This window comes from Lathyrus oleraceus, chromosome 6, assembly GCF_024323335.1.
Source record: "Lathyrus oleraceus cultivar Zhongwan6 chromosome 6, CAAS_Psat_ZW6_1.0, whole genome shotgun sequence".
Taxonomy (NCBI): domain Eukaryota; kingdom Viridiplantae; phylum Streptophyta; class Magnoliopsida; order Fabales; family Fabaceae; genus Lathyrus; species Lathyrus oleraceus.
In genome coordinates this window covers 417,957,994-417,969,811 of record NC_066584.1, presented here as the reverse complement: position 1 = coordinate 417,969,811, position 11,818 = coordinate 417,957,994, and the positions used below count along the sequence as shown (strand labels likewise).

Genomic DNA, 11,818 nt, shown 5'->3' with positions numbered 1-11,818 from the left:
ACCAGCTAGCACTGAGATTGAAGGAATCCGTTTGTGTGGACTGAGTAGAGACGTTGTCATCGTTCAACGTTCGTGATCGCTTCGTGGATCTGCATCAAAGGTTTTGACCGTCACAAGAGATCTGCACCAAAGGTTTCAACCGTCACAAGAGGTAAATATTCTATCACTGATCATGACCATTCGTAAGGATCTCTAAAGGAGAAAATTTTAATTTCCGATGCGTTTTGGACCGCAATTCTCCTTCACAAATCACCTAACTAGAAACAAGCAATGACAATCTGATTAGTGTAGGTCAGCTGATTGAAAAAGGTTTCTCAGTAACCATGAAGGACAATTTCTTGAAGTTGTATGACTATAATAAGAATCTGATATGCAATATGAACTGGGAAGAAACATGGCATTCAAGGTTAATGTTGCAACAATAGACACTCAATGCCTTGGTGCGAGAAGTGCTGAAGGGAAAAATGAGTTATGGCACAAGAGATTGGGGCATATGAACTACAAAAGCTTAGGACATCTGAGTTCAAAGAATTTGGTACATGGAATTCCAAAGATTGTGGCACCAGAAAAACCATGTGATGTATGCATGAGAGACAAGAAACCAAGATTACTATTCTCATCAGAAATGCCTCCAAGAGTAACTCATGCCTTGAGTGAGGTGCATTAGGATGTATGTGGGTCGTTTGAGGTACCTTCAATTGGAGGAAACAAGTACTTTGTTTGATTTGTGGATGAGTTCACAAGAATGACATGAGTAGCACTCATAAAGTTCAAACATGAAGTGTTTGTTGAGTTCAAAAAGTTTAAAGTGAAGGCTGAAAATCAAAGTGGACATAGGTTGAAGATCCTCATAACCGATGGTGGAGGTGATTTCAACCCAACAGAGTTCAAGAAATTCTGTGAGGAACATGGTATTGAGCATGAATTGACTTTTCCATACACTCCATAACATAATGGTCCTACTGAAATGAGAAATAGAACTATACTTGACATGTCAAGGAGCACGCTGAAGGAGAAGAATCCACCTCACACATTGTGGGGGTGAAGCAATTTCCACTTCAATATATGTGCTCAATAGATGTCCAACAAAGAAGTTAAATGAAGTAATTCTTATTGATAAATGTATTGGGAGAAAGCAAAGTGTCACCCATTTTAAGGTGTTTGGTTATGTATGTTATAAACATATACCAGATGCTACTATAAGGAAATTGGATGACAGAAGCAGAGTCATGTTACTTATAGGTTACCACTATACATGTGTGTATAACTCTATTCCCCAGTTACCAACAATCTTGAAGTCAACAGATGTGTCATAGTGAAAGAATTAGAAACATGGGGTTGGAGCAAGTCTCAATCCAACTCAAGTGTAGTGCCAACACTAGAGTCATATTCTGCTTCTTAAAGAGATTCTGCCTCTGAAGGAGATTCTGTATCTGAAGGTGATTCTGACTCTGAAGGTGAATTTGCGCAGTTCTAAAGACCACAAAGAGTTAGGTAGATACCAAGGAGACTTGAAGACTTTGAGTTGTTGCATGATACTGAGGTTGACTATGAAGGGGGAGTCATACAGAGTGACACATTGGCGGACTATGAACCTGTCAACATCAATGAGGCCCTCAAGAAGAAGGTGTGGGTGAACTCCGCAAAGGAAGAGCTGGTTATGACTGTTCTACCTTAGAACAAAAAATTCATAAGTGTGAGATAGGTTTTCAAGATAAATTTGAAGCCAGATGGTTTAGTTTCCAAGCATAAATCAAGGTTAGTAGCTAAAGGATTCCTACAAAACGTTGGTTTAAACTACTTTGAAGTGTTTGCACCTGTAGCTAGACATGAAACCATAAGGTTGATTATTGCTATAGTTGAAAATAAGAATTGACCTCTGATACATTTAGATGTAAAGTCAGTTTTTTTGAATGGTTCATTGTAAGAATAAGTTTATGTGTTACAAATAACAAAGAAGGGATGGTGTACAAAGCTGCATAAAGCCTTGTACGGGCTGAAACAAGCTCCAAGGTCTTGGAATCTGAAAATTGATTCATTTTTCAAGCATATGGAATTCAAAAAACGTGAAATTTATGGCGTGTATGTGTGTCATACTTCTGATGACAATGTGATTCTGGTGTGTATTTATGTGGATGACATACTTCTGACAAGGAGTTGTACCTATGAGATAGACAAGTTCAAAAAGGTGTTGATGAATGCTTTTGATATAAATGAACTTGGAAATATGATATATTTTCTAGAAATAGAGATCTTACACTCTAAAAAGGGAATCATTGTGCAACAACTGAAGTATGAACTTGAGCTACGTAAGAGATTTAAGCCGATGAATTGTAAGTCAACAGTCATACCTGCTGAGACAAATCATAAGTTGGATTCTGATGTTGATTGTGAGGATGTAAATGCAACAACCCTCAAATAATTGGTTGACTCTCTGAGATATCTTTGTAACACCAGACTTGAAATATGTTATGCAGTTGGAATGATGAGTAAGTTAATGAGCAAGCCAAAGTGGTCACATTACCAAGTTGAAGTCAGAATTCTGAGGTATGTAAAATGGACTCTGAGACATGGAATTTTGTTTGGAGTGTCAGATGATGTTGAGCTGATATGCTATTTAGACTCTGACCTGTGTGGTGCCATAGTGGACAGTAGAAGTACTACATGATATGAGTATCATGTAGCTAGGAGCTCCCATTTCTTAGTGTTCAAGAAGCAACCAGTAATTACATTGTCAACCTATGAAACCGAATATATAGTTGGTGCTTTTTCAGCTTGTCAAGCTATTTGACTAATGAATTTGTTGCAAGAACGAAAGTTCAAGGTGACCAAACCAATCAGATTGATGATTGACAACAAATCTGCCATAAGTCTCGCTAAGAATCCAATGATGCATGGAAGAAGCAAGCACATTGATATTAAATACCATTTTCTGCACAATCAAATTCATAGTGGAGTAGTTAAAGTTGTTCACGTCAACACTCAGAAACAATTTGTATATGTGCTGACAAAGACGATCAAAACTGAACTCTTCATCAATTTAAGAGCTAAAATTTATGTTGTTGTGTTTTAATCTTGAATATGAACTAAGGGTGATGTTGAATTGTTTTATTTGCATTTGAGTTTCATTTGCATTTGAATTTGAGTTGAATTTGAATGAATGTATTTATAACAGATTTTGAAATTAGAAAAAGTTAATTACAGTAACTTTAAGTTTATAGTTGATTTTTTTTCTCTTTTCAAAATAGGATTTATAAGGCTAAACTAAAATCAGATAATTTAAATATTAGTCCATTAGTCCATAGTAGATTGGTTATAATTCATATTAGAATTTGTGGCAGGAACATATTAATGTACATACATCTCCCATATCTGTGTGTCAGAAGATGAACAATCTGAGTTGAGATCATGCCTAACTCAGCATGTGTTTACCCTCCCCTTTCTCTTATACTAGTCAAGTCACAGCCCTTAAATATATATATAGTATAGACACTAGGTCAAATACTATACTATATTCTGTTTGGTATATATTTAACAAAACAGTATTCTTTATCACCTGCATGAATGAACTTGCCCTCTCCTCTTAGAGACGTGTTTTGACTTCCAAGCTTTTCCGTTTTCTATAAGAACTAATCTTAACTAAACATTTATATATTTCAGTTTATTAATTTAATTCAATTTCAAACGATTCTTTCACCTTTTTTAATTGCAAATTGCTTTGACAAAGACAAACTCAACATGAACACTTCACCAAGTATATCATCATTTCCAACCTAATCTTTATCTCTCTTTACGGCTTAACTCTTATCTCTTATTTTTACTTTTACATATTATTAAAGACATGTTTGGATTAATCGATAGAATCTAAATCCAGTCAAAATCGATATAAGTTGGTACGTGTGTAAGCTCACATATTATATACTATTATATAAATGCTTGTTTTGACTCCTTATAGGTATACAACTCAATTCAAAAATGATCACTGTTTCTTTTTCATTCTTTCTCTTTCTTTCTCCACTATTTTAGAAAAGGAAACCGACTCTAGTAAAGATTTTCAGAGGTGTAACAAAATCATTGTTCTAAAGTGATTCTGTAATTATCTGATATTGTTCTTTAATTTTGTCGGAATTTGATGTGAAGGAGTAATTGAAGAAATTCAAGGTTTGAAGGTGGCGAACCAAAGGGATTCAGGAAAGTTGGTGAGGTTGAGTGAGGAAGATGAGAAAGAGGAAGAAGCTTCGAGACAAGATACTGGTTTGAACAACCAGCAAACTTTGCAGCAGTATGGGTTGGGCCAGGCCCAAAATGAATGGGTCCAAGTCCAACAAGGAAGTGGTTTTTATCCTATGAATAGGATGATGTCAGGTTTTGTTCCGGTATCTTCTTCTAATTCACCTCGTATGTATTCTTCTAGTGGCTCTGGTTCTGGTTCTAGTTCATGGGTTGGACACAAAAGAGGGCGTGAAGATGATGTTTGTAATGATGCAGCCGTTGGTTCTTCTTCTCTTCAAGATATCACCACAGTTCATAGAAACATTGCTGATTTCAGATTACCTACTTCACATGAAAACTCATCATCAGGTTCAATTGCTTTCATCACACTAGCGCAATACTGACACTTCTAATTACGTTTAATTTATTTATATTTTCAAATTATTATTGATGTATACGTATTGTGTCTGGTGGTGTCTGTGTATCTGTGTTTAGTAGGACCTGGTACATCTATATAAGTAAAACATGTTGTTGTCTTTGTCTATGTCTTTGTTTGGTAGAAATTTTTCTACATATATCATTTTGTAACATTTCTACAATAGTGACAGAACAAACTCCAACTAGAGCTACACCTTCAAGTGCAAGCAATGCAACACAATCTAGTGAAGCGGCGTCAACAAATGAAGAAGAAACCGGAGAGATAAGAAGAAGATACCGAGGAGTTCGACAGAGACCATGGGGAAAATGGGCGGCAGAAATTCGAGATCCACACAAAGCAGCAAGAGTATGGCTTGGAACATTCGACACTGCAGAAGCTGCAGCAAGAGCTTACGATGAAGCTGCATTAAGATTCAGAGGAAACAGAGCGAAACTCAACTTCCCTGAAAATGTTACAGCGACTCAACAACGAACTTTTCCGACGACTTCAACCGTATCTGTTTCTCCTGCAACATATTATTCACCTGCGCCACCGCAAATGCAGCCACAACATCAACCACCACCGTTTGGTCAATTTCAAGACTCTTCAGATTTGTTAAGAGACTATTATCATTATTCTCAGATTCTGAAAGGCTCCGGTGATTTTCAAGGACTTGAGCAATGGTTCTATGAACCACAAATGGCGGCGATTCATCTGTCTTCTTCGATGTTATCGCCTTCCCCGTCGCTTTCTTTGTCATCTACTTCATCTTCAACTACATTTTCACCTTCCAGTCAATTATCCTCTGCTTCACTTCCTCTGTTTCCTGGTCAGCAAATGGAGTTCTTCCGACAGCCGGAAGATCACTCTCGTAGTGGAGGATACGGTGGTGGTAGCTCCCATTTACCACCTTCAACATGGTCAGATACTGGTGGCTATCCTCCTCCACCACCACCTTCTTCTGGTTGATATAATACAATGAAATATTTATATCTTTATCTATATTTATATTTATATTTATATTTATATATACATAACTTCTTTATTTTATTTTTAATACAAATTTAAATACTATTTTTTATTTTCATTAATATACTTGCAAACAACAACAAAAAAACAAGGTTTTTTTTATTGTGTTCCTGATTTTGAATGATTTGGAGTGCATTGAATTGGGTATGTAGTTTTGGTTATTTGTTTATGTTATGTTATTGGGATTAAAATAATTGAAGATTGAGTGATGATGAAATGTAGTAGAATTTGGGGTTTAGAACTAAGTTAGGTAACCTATCTAATGGTCTAAGGTCTAAATCATAATGGGTTTGGGACAAAGTTAGGATTATTAGCTGAATAATTAATTAAAGTTTTGGACTTGTCTCGGCTCCTTATTTTATAAAAAAGAAAATCAATCAAAGTTTTTGAAAGTCTTTTTTTGACTTTAAACCTATTCTAGAGATAGCTATTCTAAGTGCCCTTTTATTTTGTCAAAATCTTAGTTATTCAAGTTGACAATTATATGATATGAAAAAAAATTACATTAATTAAATGTGGCTTATCTTTTTATTTATTTTATAAGATCGATTATTACTTATCAGACTGTCTTTGAAGATATATTTTATAAAAAATTTGTTACAGTCAAATCGTGATTAAATAATATTTATTTATTTATTATAATAAAATTACAGTTAACCCTACTTTCAAAAATTTAAGACATTAGTATCAGTTATACTTTTTACTCTTTACTTAATTTATGCTTTTTTTTAATAGAAATTAATATTAGTTTTTGTTTTGCTTTAAAGAAAACTATCTAATATAAAATAAATATTTTTTTTCATATATGATTTTGCTATGTATTAACTATTGTTTTTGCTAATATATCTATTCATTAAATTATTTTTGTTATTAATAATACATTTATAATAAGAAATTAAATTAATTAATTTTCTTAAAAAATAGAGTTGAATATATGACACCTCCGTACAATATATATATATATATATATATATATATATATATATATATATATATAATTTTTTTTTTAATTCTCTCTTATAATGTGAAAGTTTGCTGTATATGAAAAATATGACTAAATATTCGACACCTCTGTTCAATGTATGTAAAATATTCTTTTTTTTTAATTTTCTCTTGTAATGATTCTTAGATGAACTATTTGTTGACGTGACTTGTCTATATGTTATTTAAGTTAATTTATTTAAAATTAGCTTTTATATATTTTTAAATTTTTTTAAATTTTTTTTTATTAAGGGGAGGTAATTAAAAATTCAAGGATACAAAATAGTTTTTCTGTTTTCATAATAAATAAGTTGTTAAAGTAACACAAAACAATTGAATTCATTCAAACAAATAATTTTACAGAATATCAAACCTCCAATGTCTCCTAATTGGTCTAATAGATTCCCTACAGATAGTAACAAATGGTACAAAGAACATTCACATGATGAAAATTCAGATCCCAAATTCCATACTATATGTTATTGTCATCACTTTCATCAACAAAATGATCAAGCTAGTAGCTTGAATGCAATCCGGTTGTTAACATGTGGACTAACCAACCTATTATTCGCAGTGCTCCCATATGTGAACCATCAAATTTTTTGGCTTTCAATTTAATATGATAGACTTCTAATGCTCTAGAAGTTTCCTGACTTGCTAGTGGAAAGTTTCTCATCGTCGAAAACAACATTGCTCAAAAAAGTGGAAAGACATGGTGATGAAATAACAAGTTAACGTCAATGTTGTCAAATAACGCTATTTAGTAAACTTTTATTTTTCGCAATCCATGATTCAAAACAGTAGCTAACAATAACACTAGTTAACCCAACTTCACCCAAAATTGATAACTAATGTCACATATCCATTCCCTATTACTCTATCAGTTTCCATTAGTTGAAACATAGGAGAATGAAAAAACTTCTTTAGAAACATCATTCCATGATTAATTAATTGTCAACTAAAAATGTACAGAACAATCTAAGCCCTAAAAACAAAAGTTGTCACTGTCAACTTTAACCACTTAAGCCAAAGCAGATGAAAATCACTGCAAAATATTATCCATATGCCAATTAACTACTCCAGTACTCTGAGATTACAACAGCCAAAGCTTCATAGCAGAATGTAATTTACGTGCACTATATTACACCTGTAAAAAAATAAAAAATATGTGTCTATCTGATATTTTCTCCAATATCCACAATATTCAAACTAGTTATGTTTGATACCTAGATCAACAAGCCACTCAAATACTAAATAGAATTAAAATAACAACAGTAAAAGTACATATACATACACGCAGATATACTGCATAATTCTGACAAAACACTCCTCACAACCATTTCGTCAAACACATGGCATGCATCCTCTATTCACCTAACTTTCCCATACATACCCACTAATTCATTCACCACAATGATATCTCATTTCAACATTAAACAATTTTAACATTTCCATAAGGCAATGCATTCATCTGCAGGGTTCTTTCATAAGTGATTCAACGAAGCAAAACTAATAGAAAACGAAAGAAGTCCAAAGAGTTCCAACTTGGAAGAAGGTTGCTTCAAGGAAATAATCGTCATCCAACCAAAAATAACACACGAGTAACCAACATACGTCACTTTCAGCAGCGCCCCAAGCTGAATTTATTTATGGTTATGTATGGGTGAATTCCATGCAGGAAGAAGAAGGGAAAAAGACGTGGAAAATATTGTGAGTGTGGAAGGAAATTCGTCACTAACAAAATATAAATGAAAAAAAAATTAATTTAAAAAAAAAATTAAAATAAAGTCCATATAAATTTAAAAATAAAAATAAAAATAAAAATTAAATGATACATAGACAAATCACATCAATAAATAGTACATTTAAATACCATAGACACATAATCTTTATATACATGAGGGAAATAAAAAATAATTCTTTATCAAAATATAAATTAAATATCATTTAGATTGAAGGCTGTCTTATATTTAACCATAGAAAATAAATTTAGAAAAATAATATTAATTGTATATAAATTAAATATTAGTATTATTAACTTTATTATTTTTTGTAATTTAGTTATTAAAATATATTTAAAAGCTAATATAGCATTAGTTAACCGTATAGGATTAGATAAAAAGTTAGGTAAGAACTAATCACTCTCTAAGTTAGAAGCTTATACAAATTAAGCTAAAGACAAAACAACATTTAGGCACCTCAAAACAACATTAAGCTAAAATACACAACCAAAACTTATTTAAACAGGTTGTCTAATCTTTTGTTCTACTTTTAAATATATTTAAATATTTCAAAAATAATATCTTAGTTGTTTGATTATCAACTATTGTGCATTTTGTTCAAAAAAACATTATATATATATATATATATATATATATATATATATATATATATATATATATATATATATATATATATATATATATATATATATATATATATATATATATATTATATATATATATATATATATATTATATATATATATATATATATATATATATATATATATATATATATATATATAAACTATTAATACTCTTTTTATCTTTTATCTTTACATCAAAATCTATTTTTATTCCTTAATTTTAAAAAAAAATAATTTGATCTTTTATCTTTTAAAATTGTGTTACATTTATCCTTAAAATAGCCAGTTTAGATATACATAATGTTGATGAAGTTGATGTGGATTTTAAGCAGTGCGAAGATTTACTTAAAGATAAAAGGTATATTTTGAGTTATGGGTTTTATGGACAAATCTTCGGGTTCTTTGTAAGCATAATCTCCATCATCTTCTGTTAGTAGACATGTGAACCACTTAATTTCTCATCTCTCTCTACTTCATTACCGTCAAAATTGTATTGATGCATCACCCAGCTAAGAAGGCCTATGAAAATAGTGGTGGATCTGTGCATCTTTGCTAACTTCTACATTATTTTGCTGAACAATATCTCATATATTTTGCTTAGAAATGTAAAGGAAGTTTTCTGGCTAATAATTGCTAACTCATGCATTCATGAATGTTGCTAATTTTAAAATAAATAAAAAACAAGTATGGTTGATGGAAATTATGAGGACCAAGAACAATTGTGTTGAATATTTCACTGTTCAGCCACATATTCAGCTGCTGTTTAAAATGGAAGTTCTAAATAACTCAAATTGAAATTAAAGGATAATGGACCAGTTTGTTTTAGCTTTAAAAAAATAGATTTTTTTTTTATATTTTTGAAAATGGATTCTACAAAAATGTTTTTCTAAATATTATAAGTTTTTCTAATTTTTTTTTATAAATTAAAAGATTGAATTGTTCATTCTATAATATAAATATATATTATTGAAGATCAAAACATAGTCAAAATCATAATTTTTTCAAAAAGTTGTATCTTAAAAATAATTTTTATGAAAAACTATTTGAAATAGCTTTAAAATTAAGTGATTTTTTAAAAATTTGATATCCAAAAAAAGTTTCGATAAAATGATGAAACACCTAAAATAACATTTTAAGAATAACTATTCAAACCAAATTTTCATTTGAAACTTTTATGAAAAGTTTCTTTGTAAATTTTTTTTACACTAAAATTTGTAACACTATAAAAATCATTTTTAAAAAAAGTCAAAACAAACGGGCCTAATATTTATCATTGTAACAATACCACAATAGCATAATGAAAAATAAGTTCGTGGTGGTGTTTCTCTAATTAAGTGTACAATGTTACTTGGTATTGACCTCCAAATTGATCTCATCATTGTATTCATAAACGTTGCTAATTTAAAGAAAAAAAGTATGATTAGTTAGACATATTTGTTTTAACTTTAAAAAAATAGATTTTTTAAAATGGTTTTATAAAATTTTAAAATTTTTTATATTCATTTTTTTAAAATTGAAAGATTGATTTTGACATTCTATAATATAAATATACATTATTGTTGCTTTAATCAAAGGATTTGTGCACAATAATTTTCTACTGTAATAAATTCTGCTTGAGGTGTACTAAGAGCCATACATGCTTGCTTTTTGCAAGACCATGACACAAGAGCATTTTCTAGGATATGACATGTACCACTTATGCTTTTCCGGTCAATTTTATAGTCTGTATAATCTGAGTCAGAATAATCAATTAAATTATATACACTACTTTTAGGATACCATAGACCGGCATTTATTGTTCCTTTGAGGTACTTCACGATTCTCTTTACGGAGGCAAGATGCGAGTCCTTTGGATTTGCTTGAAACCGTGCACAAAGACAAACACTAAACATAACGTCAGGAAGACTTGCCGCCAATATAATAAGAAACCAAGCATACCTTAATATTTAGTGATATAAGTGGAAACACCATATTCATCTTGATCTACATACGTTTTGGAACCCATTGGAGCAGCCATCACTTTGTAATTATCCATATAAAATATTTTCAATAATTCTTTGCAATACTTGGATTGGTTGATGAAGATGTCATTCTTTAATTGCTTAATTTGTAATCCAAGAAAGTAGTTCATCTTACCCATCATAGACATCTCAAACTCTCCTTTCATCATCATTGAAATTCTTCACATAGTTCTTTGTCTGTTGAACCGAATATGATGTCGTCAATGTAGACTTGAACCAATAAAGTATGATTTTTAATTTTCTTAATAAACAAATTATTATCAACTTTACCTTTTTCAAATCCTCTTTCACATAAAAAGTTGCTAAGTACATCATACCATGCTCTTGGTGCTTGGTTTAAGCCATAAATAGTCTTTTTCAACTTGAAGACATGTGAATGATTCTTGAAGTCTTCAAAATCGAGAGGTTGTTTTACATAGACTTCCTCATTGATGTATCCATTCAAGAAGGCGTTCTTGTCATCCATTTGGAATAACTGAAAAATTAATGAACAAACATAAACAAGTAATAAATGAATAACTTATAACCTTGCAACCGGAGCAAATGTTTCTTTAAAGTCGATTCCTTCTTCTTGATTGTAACCTTGAGCCACCCATCTTGCTTTGTTTCGAACAATTATACCATTCTCATCAAGTTTGTTCTTAAACACCCATTTGATACCTATGACGTGTTTACCATTTGGTCTAGGAACAACTTCCTAAACTTGATTCCTTTCGAATTGATTTAATTCTTCTTGCATGTCAAGTATCCATGGTTGTCTTCTAAGGCTTCATCAATTTTTGAAGGTTC

At 31.1% G+C, this 11,818-nt stretch overlaps 1 protein-coding gene across 2 annotated transcripts; it reads left to right on the top strand.

Annotated features, from left to right (window-relative positions):
- The first annotated feature begins 3,917 nt into the window (after nt 1-3,917).
- LOC127096643 (ethylene-responsive transcription factor ERF110) lies at nt 3,918-5,644 on the top strand. 2 transcript variants are annotated; one of them, XM_051035193.1, is made up of 2 exons: nt 3,918-4,581; nt 4,821-5,644. In XM_051035193.1, exons 1-2 carry the CDS (start codon nt 4,347-4,349, stop codon nt 5,597-5,599), a joined length of 1,014 nt encoding a protein of 337 aa, XP_050891150.1. In that variant the 5' UTR covers nt 3,918-4,346; the 3' UTR covers nt 5,600-5,644. The 2 variants fall into 2 exon arrangements, with proteins under 2 accessions (XP_050891150.1, XP_050891149.1); XM_051035192.1 differs by having other exon boundaries at nt 3,939-4,581; nt 4,815-5,644.
- Nucleotides 5,645-11,818: the final 6,174 nt, after the last annotated feature.

Excerpts from the sequence above, each read along its gene's own strand:
- LOC127096643 (XM_051035192.1), top strand. The coding sequence starts at position 4,347 with ATGAATAGGATGATGTCAGGTTTTGTTCCGGTATCTTCTTCTAATTCA. Across the intron at positions 4,582-4,814 it reads ACATGAAAACTCATCATCAG|TGACAGAACAAACTCCAACT; the intron begins GTTCAATTGCTT and ends TTTCTACAATAG.